General features: G+C 48.7%; 1 protein-coding gene across 2 annotated transcripts in view; it reads right to left on the bottom strand.

The window, feature by feature from the left end:
• MTCL1 (microtubule crosslinking factor 1) overlaps positions 1 to 17,739 on the bottom strand; it is a 124,021-nt gene that overhangs the window by 41,820 nt on the left and 64,462 nt on the right. For both annotated transcript variants that reach the window (XM_011936600.1, XM_011936599.1), the window contains 3 exons: positions 12,552 to 12,611; positions 5,660 to 6,973; positions 4,414 to 4,569 (listed from right to left, as the gene is read on the bottom strand). In XM_011936600.1, the coding sequence (XP_011791990.1) occupies positions 4,414 to 4,569; positions 5,660 to 6,973; positions 12,552 to 12,611 (1,530 nt within the window). The remainder of the gene's footprint in view (positions 1 to 4,413; positions 4,570 to 5,659; positions 6,974 to 12,551; positions 12,612 to 17,739) is intronic.

Raw genomic sequence — 17,739 nt, 5'->3', positions numbered from 1 at the left:
ACCGTGTTAGCCAGGATGGTCTTGATCTCCTGACCTCGTGATCCACCCGTCTCGGCCTCCCAAAGTGCTGGGATTACTGGGTCCCAATTCTACAATCAATTCCAACTCTTGAAGATTCCCCTACATTTCCTGGGAATTCAGCAATGTATTTAAGAGGATACTTCGTATTTTATGCAGTGTTTTATTCAGTATTTATTGAGCACCTCCAGTGCTAGGCACCGTCTAAAGTGTGGGGGATACAGCGTTAACACGGTGGCCGCACCTGCCCTCGGGGCTTCCCTCCTGTCTCAGGTGTTCCGTGCAGGACTGTTTCCAGGTCACCTAGGCTGCTCTCCTGCCAGCTTTACTTTCCAGCTACACATTACTCTATAAACTCAAAATGTAAAAATCCTCCTTATTTAATGCATTAGGGGCTAGCCAAAAGCTTTATGAGGTGCAAAAACAGACATCCTAATCAAGTGTATTGCTTAAGAAAAGCAAAGATCTATTAGTTTAGTTTCTACAGATTGCATGACTGTTTGAACCACACCTTTGAAGAGTCACAGAAAAGGAAGTCCCACGAGTCTGTTCACGGGGGAAGTCGGATTCACCTGTGATGGCTCCAGTGTCGTCTCTGTAGACTGCTGCCTGCTCACAAGCAGACACGCCTAGACCCTCCTGATCTATCAGAAGTTTCATTTTCCTTTATTGTCCATTTTTGCTAAGGCAATACTAAAACTCCCACGGACATCTGCTCCTAGCTGGGATGCCAGCGTCACTCCAATGTTACAGAAAACATACGAACATGCTATGGCAAAAGGTTCAGCCTAGAATTACTCTACTGCCACACAACTGCATATGACCACATACATCTGGAGAAAAGTTTCACACGACACATAAATGTCTTCTAAAAAAATAAGTATTTCCCTTTGCCACCCAAGCCCCAAAGGTCTGATTCTAAAAAAAAACCGTTCTTTGTTCACTAACCTAGGATTCTGATTACACATCAAATTCATTTTGATCTCCCTATTAAAGCAGCTTATCTAAACCACCACCACCCTCACTTGTTTCCGAGGTGGCTGAGACACTAGTCTTGATAACCAAAACCATTCTCCCCACATCAGTGTTCTGAAACTCCCGCCCATGTCTTCCCCAATAGAGCTGCATCCCACGCTGATTGACAAAGGCTAACTTCCCCAACTCCAGAGAAAGTGGCTTATTAATTACTTCCCACACCTACGAAGATTAACTTCACAATCTCAAACACAAACAGAAAAGCAAGGCTTTTCATGGCCGTCACTAGAGTGCCTGGCAATACTACTCCTGCATTAGGACAATTCCATCACCAACAGCACGACTTCATTTTCTGGAGGGTTCCATTTTGTCCTGACCAGTTGTGCAACCACTTATTTCAAAAGCAGTACATGAGGCCAACACGTGTGCAAATACTTGGCATAAAACCCCACGTAACTTCCTTGTGGCTGGCATTTCACAGCTGAGGCACGTGGGATCGTGAGTGCTTTGTGTGCTTCCTTGATTGAAGGATAAAAGCAGGCACTGAGGAGAAGAGCTCTTTGAGATTTCTGACCCAGAAACTCAATCCTCTGGGCACAGGCCTGGTCTCCTTTATATCTGAAATCCGACCAGCGTCCGTGCATGGCTACGTCTCATTCAGGACTATTTTTAAGGTGCCTCACACATTCCAAACCATTCCACACACCACTCTCTCTTAACAAATGCGAATGTCTCACGTTTGATGGGAACCCCAGGGAGCCAAGTCAGGGAAGAGTCCAGAGCGTAGTATGAGCATCTCGCTAATATTTCCTGAGAGCAGGCAGCAGGAACACTTGTCCTGAAGTCTGATTTTTTTTAGCAGTTCATTTTTGCGTGGTTGCATTGATGTGTTAGTGGGTGTCCGTGGGTTCTGACTTCAGTTTGCTCTGGCTGTGGCTGTAAGAATGCTGGCCTTGGAGAGGCCGCCCCTTTCCCAGGTTTAGTGAATGATGGCGTTTGAGCAGCAGGGCTCCTCCACTGCCCAGATTTGCAATCTGCTACAATGTGTCATGTGTAAGAATGCACTTCTTTTTCTCCTCTTTAATGTTATAACTGCTGTTGCTGGTACAACTATGAGTAGTCGTCACAGTTTTGGTCTGGCCAAAATGCCTCCATCTTTCAAAATAATAACTTACCCTCTTTCCCCTTTCCCCAAATATAAAAATCCATAAGGCAAAAGACACAGAGGCGTTTTGTAAGTGCGGCTTGAGACATGAATCCTCTTTAAAAACTTCTGCTCAAATATGGAAAGTTTCTTCTTTGACGCTGAGCCCTGCCTCAGTCTGCGCGAAGGTGTCGGTGCTGTCTTTCCCTCAGTTACTCCAGCCGGGTCTGCAGGAGTCTCCGGCAGGGCGGCTGGGCTGACTTATGGGAGCTTTGTGTACTGTTTCCATTAGAGCCTCATGGGAAAGCAATTGTTGGCAGCAAATTCAGGGATGTTCTCATTAAAAGGCTTTTAAGAGTTCTGCTCCCCAGAATTATCCATTGTACAATTCTTTAACACAATGTCATATTCAAAGACCTAACTAACAAGGCTGTCAGAGTGACATTCACACCAGGGACAGGGCTGCCTCTCCCGACCCAGGCTCTGCGACAGATCCACATCCAGCTCCTCTAATAAAAGGAAACACTGTGGAGATTCCAAGTGGCTCCAGAACATGCCTTATTAAAAAATAAAATAAAATAGGATGTGTTTGCAGCATAACTGAGTTTTCTCTTCGGTGTGAAATGTCTTTGTGAATAAAAAACATCAGAACGAGAAAAGTTTGTTTAAAACTCCTGATTCATATTGCTTCCCCTTCTAGGAAATGATGCACCCTAGATCTGGCCTTTCACTACGGAGACTTTCAGCTTTCTTGTTAAAATATACAAAATTAAAGGAAGCTAGATGGATGTGGTACCATTCCATGGCAAGACTGTGGCCGTACAATTAGTCGTTAGAGTGACTCTTTAGAAACGCACGCAGGGGTCAGTGCAGGGCTCTCCCACCGCTCCAGATCAGGCCCCTCCGGGGATGTGCTGGGGAGTGGGGGCTGCAGCTGGCTGAAGGCTGTTCTAGACCCAGTTCTGCCACCAACCAGGAGGAGAGTTTACTGGCAAGCCGCTTCACTTCTCGGGCTTCATTTTTCTCATCCGCAGAATGAGAGACTTCATCTGTAGACCTGCTTATTCCCTTCTGAGCTGCACTGTTCGGAGATCCTGTGCTGCCACGTGGCACCAGCTCACTCTGCTAATCTACTTCTTGTGAAGCTTTATTGTCCCTCAGTATTTGGTTTGCTTCAACTCAGTATGCTTCTCTCTCCTAAATCACTCCCAGTTTCTGAAGCTATGCTATGCATTCATGATGGTGACAACTTATCACTGCTCCAGGTTACACAATAAGGACCTAGGAAGAATCCAGGAGGAGAGCTGTCTGATACAGGCTCTAACTGCACACAGCTATGTGTGACACGCCTTGAAGGGCAGAACACTTGGAAAGGGAGATGCAGTTCCTGTAAAACCAGCCATCAAAGGGAAGGGGGCCACCCTGTGTAGCCAGAACTGTGGTTCCAGAAACAGCCCATGGCAAAGAAGGAGGAGCTACAGTGGGAAGGGAAAACTGGCCCCTGACCAGGGGAGCTATGACACACTTTCCCCTTGGCAGTCCCCAGTGGCAGGACATTGCATTCTCTCTCTATTTCTAATCTTACTTTACACTGACACAGCATTTGGACTTTCAAAGGTGCTTCCTCATTCAGCAGCTCCTTGGGAACCCCCTCTTCCTCTCCCGGGTGGGGTGGCCTGCGTCTAAGACCTGTCACTCTCCCAGGCTTCTGACAACAGTTCCAACCATGGTCCCTGTGGCGGCTGCAGCCTTGTGTACACCAGGTTACTGTGGTGACACAGCCTGCTAAGGGTGCCCACAGGTCAGGAGTGAGCCTCCCTGATTCTACCAACCGACTGGCAGTATCACTCGAGACCGTGGGATGGTCACCCGAGACACAGGCAACAAAGAACCGAAAAAGGGGAGCCCTAAGGGGAGTTTCCTCCAGAGCAGGGAAGCCCGGGCTGAGTTTTCATCCCTGTTCTCTGCGATTGGACAAGAAGCCACTGCGCGCTCAACTATCAGCCGACCTCCAGGGGCTCCCGGTCCGCGGAAACAGGAGGTGGACAGTGCCTGCGGTGAGCTGTCCCTCTGTCTGACAAGCACAGCAGTTCACCGCATGCACCTGCACACACCTGCCTGTCCCAGTGCACAACATGGGTTTGCTGCCAAGTGAGTTCCACCTAGTTCCACCTCCTCCTGCCATGTTCCCTCAGGGCCTTGTCCGGGACAGAAAACGTCAGGCAGCCAGCCACACAGAAAAAGGAAGGGGGCAGGGATTGCTCGCCCACGCTGACCTCCAGACTGAAGCAGGTCTGGCCTCCCAGCCCATGGCTCCCGGCGTCCCCGTCTGCGCGGCGGTGCAGCTCCCATGCAGTTCGGAGGCGCAGGCTCTCCCGCTCGTCCCCTCGGGCCGGCCCGAGCTGCCACTCCAGCTGCTCTCTCAGTCTGGACTGTTAGGTGCACGGGAGGGATTTGTTGTTGTTTTTTAACATTGTAAACAAACAAACAAAAAACAAAGGACAAGAGGGTGGAGGCAGGGAGAGGGGATAAAGAAAACAAAAATGGATAAGGGAGACGACTGAGAAAACGACCAAAGAATAGCACAAATAGAAACACCAACTTAAAGACAGCCGCGGACGAAAGTGAAGAGAACAGACCTGAGATGAGAATGAGCCAAAGGGCGGGTGGACACACCCGAAAAGCAAAAGAGAAAGTGGGGGTGCAAGACACCGGTAACGGGGCACATGCGACGGCGACGCGCGAATCCAGAACTCAACTGCAAGCACGCTACCCGTGAAGGAAACGGAAAACGAGGCTCCTCCTTCCTTACTTGCGGGTCGAGCAGCCAAAGCCACAGTCCAGGACGGCGGCTGGGCCATGCACCCAGGCGAGGCTAGGACAGCAGTCCTCGGAGGCCCTCCGCGCCCTCCCCAGCGGCGGCAGGAGCCAGCAGAGCTTTTCCACCAAAACCATCCTTCTCAGCACCGCGCTCCTCGCCCGCTTTGGCTGATCCTCCAGCGGGAATGGGGGCCTGGGCTGCCTAGGGCCTTGGGCTGCACTGTGTCCCTTGAAACACACCCAGAAAGGGACGTGCTTGGTAGCGAGTCTGCTAATTATCCTGACTGTGACATGCGTTTGTCTTAGCCTCCTCACGGCTTCTTCAGCGTGTGGCTGGTTGGGTGAGATACCAAGAGAGGAGCAAGGCCGGCCTGCGTCGAGCCCTATCGCTTCCACTGGGCTTAGCCTCGTGTCTGGGAAGGCCTCTAAACCATGAGCCGTGGCGCAGTTAAAAATAAGACAGGAAAAAGAAAAAAGAAACAAGGCAATACAAGAAAACTTAAAAAAAAACAAAAAAACAAAAAAAAAAAAACCGGAGCCCAACCGAGAGAGAGGATCCGGTTGCCCCGGAGGCTTTAGTACAATGCAGGTTTGAAATCATAACCAAGCAGCCGTGAGCAGCGCGAGCCCGAGTGCAGCAATGCCAGCGAGAAGGAGGAAGAGCGAGGCGGAGCAGGGAGGCGAAGCCAGGAGCCCCCTTACCTGCAAGTCTGGGCCCAGCTCCTTCCCCAGGTTCCCGATGGGGGAGTCCCGGGACACGGAAGTCACAGTGGAGAGGAAGCTAGAGGACTCTGTGAGGTGGGGCAAGGGGGACAGGCCATCCCCAATGCGGTTCACCTGCTCCAGGAAGGCCTGAAGCTCTTTCTTGAAAGACTTCATCTTGGCGTTGATGGTCCCCAGCAGGTGAGGCTCCTGCTGGTCCCCCTCGCCCTGCTCCTCTTCACCCTGGAGGCCAGGCCCCGGCGAGGGTGCGCCACCCTGCAGCCCCGCGTCGTGGAGGAAGCTGTCGGTGTCCGCGATGAGGTGCTCCACCGTCCGCTCTAGCCGCTGGGCCTCGTGTTTTAGGGTCACTAGGCACTCGGAGTCCTCCCGGGCCTTCAGCAGCTCCGTGGCGCAGGGCTCGCTGGCCTCCGACGGCTTCCCGCTCCCGAAGCCCGACGTCTTCTCGAACATCTCCTCCGAGTCACTCTCCCCGCCAACGGGACCTTCCCGCTTGGGCTGGGGCAGGCGGCTCTCCTCGCCTTCACTCTCCTTCTTGCCTGCGTCACTCTCGGCATCGCTGTCCCGGGGACTGGGGGCACGCAGCCCGAGGTGGGCTGCGAGGTCGCAGCGCTGGATGTTGGACAGCAGCGCGTGGTTCTCGTGCTGCAGTTTGAGCACCTTGCCGCTGAGCTCGCTGATCTGCAGCCTGGCTGACTTCAGCTCCTCCTGCAGGGGGGCCCCACCCCCGGCCCCAGGACTCGCACCCTCCCCGAGCCAGCCCGGCTCCCGGGGAGGCTCAAACTTCAACTTGCTGAGCTCGTGGGTCAGCTCTCGGTTGTGGTCTTCGATCTCGGAGATGGACCTCCGGAGCAGCTCCGCTTCCTCTTCCACAAACTGCAGGTGGCGGCGGAGCTCCGTGGAGGACTCCAGGGAGTCGGCGAAGGGTGAGGTAGGAATGCTGGGTGCGTGGTCCCGGCCCAGGCCCTCCCGCTCTTGCTGGCCCCGCATGTCCTCCATCTCTGCCTTGAGGCCGCGGTTCTCCACCTCCAGCTCCACGATCTTCCGGCCCAAGATGTTGGCTTCCTCCTCCACCAGCTTCAGCCGCAGCTTCAGCTCGGCCTCCCGGGTGCTGGGGGGCCCGCCTGCTTCCCCCGTGGGCAGGGGGCTGTCCACATCCCCATAGAGGGACTTGTACTTCTGGAGCTCCTGCTCCAGCTCGTCCTTCTCCCTTCCTAGCTTGGCCATCTTTTTGCGCATCAGGAAGGCTTCCTCTTTGGCAAACTGGAGCTGGCACCTCAAATCGGCACTGTCATCCTGCCAGGAGAGAACAGCCCGGGAGAAGGGTTATTTGAAAATACCAAATGTTCGTGTTTTTCATGATTCCCCTCACACCTCGCCCCCAATGCACACAAACATCAAACACCGATCTTCCTGTCACTGCCATTGAGTTACACAGAGAGAGAGCCAAGACAAAGCAGAGGTGGGCCTGGGGGCTTTGTGGAGGGGGCCTGTGAAAGGCCTATAGTTTGTTGCTTTGCCACAGAAACAAAAGAAACAAAAAAAGTTAGTTTGGAAAAAAAAGTGCACGTGGAAATCATCATACAAGTTATAAGCGAAGAAGGGAAAACGAAATGCGGCCCAAAACCCAGCGAGAATGTGCAACCCCTCACTGCTCTGTGGATCCCACCTGGTTACTCACCAGCACCAGTGAGAGACAGCAGGACCCCTCACCAAGGCCTGGTGCAGGCAGACAGGGTTCAGAGCATCTTCCACCCTGCTGCACTCACCACCTCCAACGTGCAGACCTCCTTCTTTCAAACTGCCCGGCAATCCACGAGGTCTGACCAGGATGGGGAAATCAGGCTACCCCAAATAAGAGCTCAGCTTTCCCCTGGTTTCCCAAGGTACCTGAGACAGGGCAATTCGCTTCTCCCCATCCCGGTCTCCCCAGCCCTAATGTCCCACAAGAATGATATGACAAAAAAAAAAAAAAAAAAAATGAAGCATGAGCATGAGGGTGCTTGGAAGTCCAGGTGCGTACTGAGTCAGTACTGAGCTCTGGGTACACACTGGGTACTGCACACCCAGCCACCTGGGCTCCTTGCAGCCTCTTGCCATGCAAGTGGAACTTCAGAGCCTTTGCTTATGTTCCTTTCCCTTTAGTTGCTGTAACACAGCAGGAAATTAAACTCGGAGACCCAAGGCAAGGAGTTAAATGTTGGATAGTCAAGTGTATCAAAATCTGAGAAGTGTCCTCATAGGACTTCCAGAGGGTTCTGGAGGATCCTCAAAGCTGACTCTGCTGTTCACAGCCTGCAATACTTGGCTGAGGTCAGAACGGCACTTTTTGGATCCACTGGAAAATCAACTCTGCTTTGCAGGGCTGGTCTCCTTGTTTTGAAGCCAGATGAACTCCCCATTTTGGTTTTGCAAAAACGTTTTACTATTCACATTCAGCAGATGGGAAAAATAACCGATTTCACAAATCACTCCTCTTTGATCGGCCATCAAAAGTTCCAAAAGGCTTCAGGAAAGATTTCCCCCGTCACAAGGAGAAGCTGTCAACAACAGCTCTACGGAAGTCAAATCCCACAGCCCTCGTAGAGGAAAAGGCATCAAACTGCTCTCCAGGCCTGTGGCCCTTCTCTGGAACAAGTCAGCCCATGGGGGAGAATTAACCCCTTCAGATCGTCACATGTGCTCACAATGTAGCTTCTACACTCAGAGAGCATGGCTCGTTCTCTGCCGCAGTCTGGTCACACACTCACAATTTGGAAGAAAGAGAAAATCTCCCTCAGCACCTCCCAACGTTCCTCCTTCCACTCTGCCTGGTCCCTCCTTGCTCACCACAAACCCCATGGAAAGGGAAAAAAACGATATGACCAGGAAGGCTCAGGCCCACACCTACGACCAAGTGTGTAGCCACTGCCACAGGGAAAGCTTGCCCTGGCGCTATCTGTGCATTCTCGGGAGGATGACATGCCCATTGTCATCTCTTAGCTGAGGACAAAACCAGGCCTGCTGGACTTGGGGTCAAACACGCTGCCATGTCCTAGCTTTGCCGCTCCTACTGTCCAAGGGGCCTGGGCTAATCACAGACCCACAAGGGTGTGACGAGGGTCAAATGAAATAATGGTCTGTATATGATAAATCATAAACCTAAAAAGTGTATTTTTTATATATAAACTGGTTTGTATATGATAAATCACCATGCTCCAGCTCCCTGAAATTAATTTTATTTGTCTGAACCACAATTAGTATTGGGTAAAGGAGCAAGTAAAGAGTTTTTTCCTTCTTTGCACATTAGGAGAATAACATATAAATGTCACATGGTCTTTGAGTCCTGAGAACTTATCACATGAAGGATTTGGTTGGGTTTGGGTTAGGCAGACATAAAAAGCAACCCTGTGACTAACCTGAAGTAAGGCTGTCTGCCCTACTCACAGCTACTGAGGCAAATGGGCTATCATCGCCATCGGGGTAATGACATATTTTTTGAAAGAACCTACACAGAATACATGGGCTGTAAAAGACATACATTGTGTTTAATACTAATACTAGAGGAAAAGCATGCTTGTTTATCTGTTCATTCATTCTTTTTTATTATTATTATTTTGAGATGGAGTCTTGCTCTGGTCACCCAGTCTGGAGTGCAATGTCACAATCCTGGCTCACTGTAACTGCCGCCTCCCAGGTTCAAGCAATTCTCTTGCCCCCTGCCTCTGCCTCCCGAGTAGCTGGGACTACAGGAGCATGCCACCACGCCCAGCTAATTTTTGTATTTTTAGTAGAGATGAGGTTTCGCTATGTTGGCCAGGCTGGTCTCGAACTCCTGACCTCAGGTGATCCAGCACCTCAGCCTCCCAAAGTGTGGGATTACAGGTGTGAGCCACCAAGCCTGGCCTTGTTCATTCATTCTTTCAGGAAATATTTATTAAGTACCTACTATGTACGAGAAGTTGGCATGTTACTTTTAAACAATCCCAGCTTCTTAGAACTTTCGAAAGTAGAGCAAACAAAAAAGCACCTTTTCAATTTTTCTTAAACACAGATTTGTAAGAAATTCAAATATACAGATAGGTCTTTGTTGTTCCCATGAGGGAATGCAGTTTAAGCTAAAATACCTATCAACGGAGATGGATTGTAAATACTTAAAAGCTTGGCACCAGAAAACAGGGGAGTGCTCTCAGCCCCATTGTTAATTTGAGAGCCAGTGTCCGTCCATTGTCAAAAATCATCTAAATGATCCCATCTCCACCTCCGATGCAGAGAAATCCATAGCAGCAGAGATCACACAGGGCAGCATTGTCCAGCTACAGGGAAACTCGGCCCCACTCTCCACCCTTCTTGAGCCTGGGACTCGAAACTGGGCTGGACACGGTGGGGGCAGGGCCGCCTGCTGTGACCAGCCTCCGTGGAAACTTGCAGCTGGCGAGGCCTTGATGTAGTGAAGCCAGGCCAGGAGGGGCAGGCGAGGGGCACTGTTGCCTGCATGGTATGGGAAGCTTTTGGCTCAAACGAGTGCGTGGACCAGGGACTCAGGCAATCCCACTCTGCCTGGTCCCTCCCTGCTCACCACAAACCCCATGTAAGTGGAAAAATGATATGACAAGAAAGGCTCAGGGAAATACCTACGACCAGCTCCTTGGGGTCTTCCCCAACAAGTTGAACTAAAACACTGGGGAAGGAGGTAAGGTCTCTGAGAAGGGTCCTGAAACACGCTGGAGGCTATCCATGCTTATCTGCACCCCCTCATGCAGGCAGAAGGTCCCCATAGAGCCCTCAAATCGCCTTGATTTCTGGAAACCTTCAGCCTCACACCATTCCCCTCTGTCCACCATCCACTACAAATCTATCATAGAACAATTCTCTTCCGTCTCCTTGAACCTAAACCCAGGTCAGTTAAAGCAGCAAGATCCTATGACATACTCTAACGAGTGCCAATTTGTAGATTACCTGAGGATTGATAAAATGTCCAAAAGGTCTTCTCGTTCCTTAAAGAAAAAAGCTGTCAGTATGACAGCACGCTGTCATTTCTACTCGACAACCATGCATGCACTATGAGGCCTGCCACCAAGACTAAAGCTGTGTTGAGAGAAAGATTGTCCTGGAAGCCATGGAGAGTGTGTATTAAATGAAGTCACACGTCCTCCGTGAGGTCGAGGCAGCTAGGGCAGGGACCGCTGCACCTGCGGGGTGTTGTGTGCAGGAGAGGGGCGGCCTGAGGGAAGCTGAGCTCGGCCTGTTCTGAGTAGGGAGAGCCACTCCCCATAAGATGGGGAATCACAGCTTCAGCTCAGGCAGCGGGAGGCTGGATGCCCATCTTATGTTGTAACCGTAGACTTCTTAAAACTCTGCCAAGACTCTGGCAGGGTGGCGGGGCGGGGAGCAAGGTCGAGTCTAAACTGAAGGATATCATTTCTGGTTTCAAGAGATCATTGGATAACCCCAGGAATGTGGTATGAAAGCAGGTCAAGTCCAACTTTCCATATGACACACAATTCCTGTTGCAGGCAGAGGGCAGGCATGGCCAGGAGGGGAGACACCCAGGGGCCCACCACCATCACCACCAGTGGGAAAGGCCTTGTCAAGCAACAGAAATATATCATTCTCTGTATATATTCTTTGGCTTGCAAGTCAGCTGTCCAGCCAGCACCCCGAGCGGGTGACTGCCCGCGTGCCTACCTTGCGCCGGGGCGCCAGCTTCCTTTGGGTTTTGGTTGCGGGCCTGCAGTTCCCAGGGCGCTCCATTCCACCATTCTGCTGAACAGAAACTCCTTCCTCAATAATCCCGCCGGCTGGGCGGGCGGCTCAATGCATCCCAGGTACCACGGTTTCTGACACGCGCCCAAGAAGCAGCAGCTCCTGTTCTTGGCCCGTTTTACCCATGGGGCGAATGCTGTTCATTTCACAATGGGGCAGAATTTCCCCTTTTAAGGAAAAGATCTTCCCTGGGCAAGAGCCAGTCGATTGAAAACACTCTCAGCCCAGGAGAGTGTAAGTACCCAGCAGCGGGAGGCAGACTTTCATTTCCCTGTTATTAACGGATTCCAAAGTGAGACTGGGAGGTTGGGGAGGGTGGAAGGGAACAGTTGAGTGTTCTGCTGCTGCAGGGGCCTGCCCCTCCTTGAATGATGCCCTAGGGATTAGTGAGTTCGGAGAATGGAGAAACCCAGGGGATCCTTAAGAGAGGAGTTCACAGGGACAGGGCAGCAGGAGGTCGGTGGAGGTTGCTGAGTTCTTAGTTACCCCGACTCATTGTGTCTCTCTAATTACCACTTGCTCTCAGAGTGCAGTGAGCTGATATCCCAATAACACCTTTGTTCTCTCCACCACCTAATGCTAGCAGCAATTTAAAAACAGAATCCAGTAAAACAGCTTTACAGAAAAGCTAAGAAAGTTTTGAAGAATGCATACTGTGCATCTAGAAAGGGCTGAGAATAGTTTACCTTCAATTAGGACCATTTAAGATATTGTTCAGCGTGCACATTAAAAAACAACAACAACATCATTCAAAACAATGTCTTATGCATGACTCGACTCCACAGTGGCTGTTTTATTTCACTGTGTGGATGACTTTGAAGGTCAAAACACTTTTTACCATTTATAAGTACCTCAGGCCCCCAAACTACACTTAATTCTGTTTCACACAAAGCCAGTTCTTTTTCCTGAAGAAATCACCAGCTTGTCAGCGTGGGGGAGAAACAAGAGGGAGGATCTGTGGGTTTGCAAAGAAAATGTTCACATTGTGGAGGTTAGGAATGAGTCCACGTGTTTGGACAGGTAATGTTTCTTTGAATGTTTTAAAGGCAAAACTAACACTGAAAAAAATTCAAAATGAGGTTACTTCACTTACAGGAGATGTAACATTAGAATGAAAACCTCCGCTTACCTGGTTAAAGGTTTTCTTCTCCTTGTACATTTCCCGAGTGCTTCTTCTTTTTAGGGAACTCTGAAATAGATCCAAGTGACATTCTGTGACCAAGGGCTCACATGTGACAGCCAGCATTAGCAAACATCGTCCCCAAGGGTGGGGGCACACATACTGGACAGAGGCTGTTTCCCACCAGAATCAAGAAACAACTTAGAGTCAATGTGTAAATGCAGCTGGAGAAATTGGAGGAGGTCTTTGAATCTTAAGATTCTTAAAATCCTAATTATTGTATTTGGCGTATTCCTTAAGTATTCAGTTTAATGAAAAAGGAGAGTGGCTGGGATAATTTTAACAGTGCAGAGAAGGCGAGAGGAGGAAGAGAAAGGCAGGAAGTTTGGGAACAGATAACTCATATTTCTGGAGCTGGTTCACTTTCCAAATCATGTTTTGTTTGGGCTAATATGAGAATTAATTGGTGTTTCCTGGCCAGGTGCGGTGGCTCATGCCTATAATCCCAGTGCTTTGGGATGCCAAGGTGGGAGGATCACTTGGGGCCAGGAGTTTGAGACCAGCCTGAACAACATAGGAATAAGACCTTGTCGCCACAAACAAGATTTTTTTTTTAAATTTTCAGATGGAGTCGCCCTGTCGCCCAGGCTGGAGTGCAGTGGCGCGATCTCAGCTCATCGCAAGCTCCGCCTCCCGGGTTCACGCCATTCTCCTGCCTCAGCCTCCCAAGTAGCTGGGACTACAGGTGCCCGCCACCACATACAGCTAATTTTTTGTATGTTTAGTAGAGACGGGGTTTCGCTGTGTTAGCCAGGATGGTCTCGATCTCCGGACCTCGTGATCTGCCCGCCTTGGCCTCCCAAAGTGCTAGGATTACAGGCGTGAGCCACCGCGCCCTACCATGCAAAAAATAATTTTTAAAAACTTAGCTGGGTGTGAAGTCGTGTGCCTGTAGTCTCAGCTACTAGGGCGACTGAGGTGGGAAGACTGAGCTCAGGAGTTCGAGGCTGCAATGAGCTATAATCAGGCCTATATAGCCCTGTACTTTAGCCTGGGCAACAGAGCAAGACCTTGCCTCAAAAATAAACAAACAAACAAACAAACAAACAACTGGTGTTTCCTGAGTGGCCAGATAAAAAGTGCTATGAAGGAAGAAGAAGGGCGGCCCTTGTTTACAGACAAAACCTAACTAGGTTGTGAAATTCTCAGAAAACCCGCCCAATTCATGGCTAAACCTCCATCTTAAAGATCTTACAAAGCTCGTAACTTATTCCTATGTGAAATGAAGGCCTTGGCTGTGTGTGTCCTTCAGTGCCTGGGAGCCCTGCCTAGTTTTACATTATAGACTCCAGGCAAGAAATTGCAAATACATCTGAAAATACAAACAGAACTATGAGGAAAGGGGCCTAGGGGTGTCTGCAACAGACTAACTGGGAGATACGCCAGCTCCTGCAAAGGGAAAGTGTGAAGGCAGAAAGAAATGAGGAGTGAGAAGCCTCCTAGAGGAGTATGAACGGATTTGTAGCCTCTTAATCCGCAAAGATTAAGCTAATCCTGAGGAAAGCTGGAAGGAAGCAGGTGGGGAAGCAGAGCTCTGCTGGCCCCAGACCTATAAGGCAAGTCTGCAAAAGGAAAGAGATTGTCCCCAACACCCACCTCCCTCCCCTCTGCACCTCCACCTCGGGGTCCAGGATCTCATCTGACATCTGCTCAGAGCCCTGACTCTCTCGGCTTTATTCCTGGGTGCCCACCCTGTATCAGAAGAGTTTGCAAAGGAGGCTATATGCAAGTCACTTACATCGCAGTTAGAACTTAAGTTCATTAACTCAGTACAGTTCACAATTTAAGTGTCTCACTCTCAGAATGCCAGCCCTTGCCATTTATTGGAAGAATCCTAGGTTAAGAAACAGTTAAAATTCTAGCTGCCCCTTGGCCTCTAGGAGGCTGGAGACCCGGAAAATATAAAATAGATAATTGAGAGAAGGCCCTCAGGGCAGAGGGCTGAAGAGGGCCACAGAATCATCGTGGAGCAGGGGCGGCAGGCTCCCTGACTAACAAAGGTGGAGGGAACCCCAGCTGCAGAAGGCTTTATTTCCTCTAGCCTTTTTGGTAAAGTGGGTCACACTACAAAGAGAATCAGTCTCTACCAACAGGTAAAGGTAAGCCTGTCTTAAGGACTGCTTGAATTTCTCCACTCTTAATAAGGAAGTTCGCCAAGATTTTCACCTTCATGCTTCAGTTAATAAGTTTCTTTTGTTTGTTTTGTTTTGAGACAGAATCTTACTCTGTTGCCCAGGCTGGGGTGCAGTGCTACGATCTCGGCTTATTGCAACCTCTGCCTCCCTGGTTCAAGCGATTCTCCTGCCTCAGCCTCCCAAGTAGCTAGATTACAGGTGCATACCACCATGCCCAGCTAATTTTTTTTTTTTTTTTTTTTTTTTTTTTTTTTTTTAGTAGAGATGAGGTTTCACCATGTTGGCCAGGCTGGTCTTGAACTCCTGACCTCAGGTGATCCACCTGCCTCGGCCTCCCAAAGTGCTGGGATTACAGGCGTGAGCCACCGTCCCTGGCCAGAAGTTTCTTTTATTTGAATGAGCTGAGTGAGATAAATCCTGATGATTCAGCAGGCTCTCTCCCAAGCTTTAACCTAAGGGACTTAATTCCAGAACTGTAATAGCAATCAGGGCCCGCAGTGAGTGCAGAGCCTGCTGTCCCTGGCTTTCATCACATTCTCCCAATGTACACACTGAAAGAAAACTAGAAGTAAAATGAAAGCTAGAACTGGAGACAAAATCTACGCAGAATCATGGACTGCTGCGTTTCAGGCTGGAGGCTGGAGCACATTCTGGGTGGGAGCCCTTGGATGGACTCTTCTAGCCACCCCTACCCACCCCATGTCTCCCCTTCCCTTGCTGATGGGCTGTCAACTGTAGCCCTGAGTCCTGCCATCCTTCTAGCAATTCACAGAACAGGCAGGGAGTCACGGGACGCTCCTCCTCCATTCACAGTGGCAACTAGAATGGAAAATACTGCAAGGGTTAAAGTTTTAAAGTTAATCAGAGGCCAGGGGCGGTGGCTCATGCCTGCAATCCCAGCACTTTGGGAGGCCGAAGTGGGCAGATGACTTGAGGTCAGGAGTTTGAGATCAGCCTGGCCAACATGGCGAAACCTTGTCTCTACTGAAAATACAAAAATTAGCTGGGCATTGTGGCTTACACCTGTAATCCCAGCTACTCGGGAGACAAAGGCAGGAGAATTGCTTGAGCCCAGGAGGTGGAGGTTGCAGTGGGACAAGATTGTGCCACTGCACTCCAACCTGGGCAACAGAGTGAGACTCCCTCAAGAAAGAGAGAGAGAAAGAGAAAGACAGAAAGAGAGAGAGAGAGAGAGAAGAAAGAGAAGACAGAAAAGAAAGAAAGAAAGAAAGTTTAGTTAACCACAAATTTGCAGAACCTGTATGAAGGAAACCATAGAACACTGAAGATCAACATAAAACAATGCTTAATGCTGCCCAATGGGAAGACCTTGTTGTAAAGAGACCATGTTTCTTCCAAACCATTTTGTAACTATGTCATTTTAACCAAATTCCTTAAAATACACACACACACACACACACATTCAAAAACTGTGTGTGTGTATGTGTATTTATATGTACTTTTTATGTGTTTGTGAGGGTGGTAAGAATGGACAAAATAATTCAAAAACTCATCAAGAACAGAAGTTGGCAAACCATAGCCCTCAGGACAAATCAACCCACAGCCTGTTTTGTAAACAAAGTTCAATTAGAATACAGCCTCATTTCTCACTGTCCATGGCTGCTCTGCACTGCAAGGGCAGACGAGAGCACTAGTGACAAACTGTTCGGGCCTGCAAAGCCTCAAACTACTGACCCCAATTTAGAAAACTAAATTGGTGAAAATTGCCAAGAACACTTTGAAAAGGAAAAATAATGACAGTATTTGTGCTATTAGATATGAAAATACAATGGTTCGGTGCTGGTACAAGAACAGACAGATTAATGAAACTAAACAGAAGGCTCACAAATAGATTAAAGAATACATGAGATTTTAACAATTGATACAGGTTATACTTTGAACTAGTGAGGAAAGGATGAACTACTTGGTATGTGTTGGTGAAATAACTATACACATTGTGAGATCAAAAAAGATGAGACACATACTGTATCGAGATAAATCTTAGATGAATTAACATTTTAGATGCGAAAAAATCATAAAGGCATGAGAAAAAAAAGATGAACTGATGTTTGTTCTTAGAGTATGGCCTTTATAAACACAGAAACAAAAGCATAAACAGCCAGAGAAAAGATTGATAGATGGGTAAGATTTTTAACTTTTAAAAAAATACATCAAAAGAAACCACTTATATTATTAAAAGGCAAATGACAAACCAGAAAAAAGATTTTTCTAACACATGACAGACAAAAGAGCAGTATCTTGCAAGCAACACAAAACACGTCTTAAAAAAAATAAACAGACGGCCAATAAACACAATTACTGACAATTAAAACAAGTTTTTTTTTCACTTAAGAGATTTATAGATTCAAAAAAGCAGGGTACTCAGTGTTAGCACGAACCCACAGATGGGCACTTCTGTGCAGAGGAAGGGGCGGGAGAAATCCGCCGCATCTGGGGTGGGGGATGGTGGTCAACTCGGCCTTACAGAGGCATAGGTTGAGAGGCCTAATTCCACCTCTGGGAACATACCCTAAGGACCAGAGACACGCACCAAGATTTATGAATGAGAATGCTCTTCACAGCACCTTTTATCATCGTGAATACTATGGAGGTATTACCATTTTTTCCTTTTATTTTACTGTATATATTTAAGATACACAACATAATGTTTTGATATGCTCATCTCAGAATACACATAGTGAAATGATCACTACGGTTAGGCAAATCAACATAACCATTATCTCATACAGTTACCTTTCTTTCTTCTTCTTTTTTTTTGTGGTTAGCATCCCTAAAAGCTATGCTCTTGACAAATCACTAGTACATAATACAATAGGACTCATTATAGTCCTCATGTTGTATACTAGATTTCTAGATACAGTCATGCTTTTGAAGACTATTTAAAGATATGGGCAGCATGGGCACAGCACTCCACACCTGTAATCCCAGCACTTTGGGAGGCTGAGACAGGTGGATCACGAGGTCAGGAGATCGAGACCATC

This window comes from Colobus angolensis, unplaced genomic scaffold, assembly GCF_000951035.1.
Source record: "Colobus angolensis palliatus isolate OR3802 unplaced genomic scaffold, Cang.pa_1.0 Scaffold155, whole genome shotgun sequence".
NCBI lineage: Eukaryota > Metazoa > Chordata > Mammalia > Primates > Cercopithecidae > Colobus > Colobus angolensis.
Note: the sequence above shows the minus strand (reverse complement) of the source record. Positions and strands in the feature narration are given on the sequence as shown.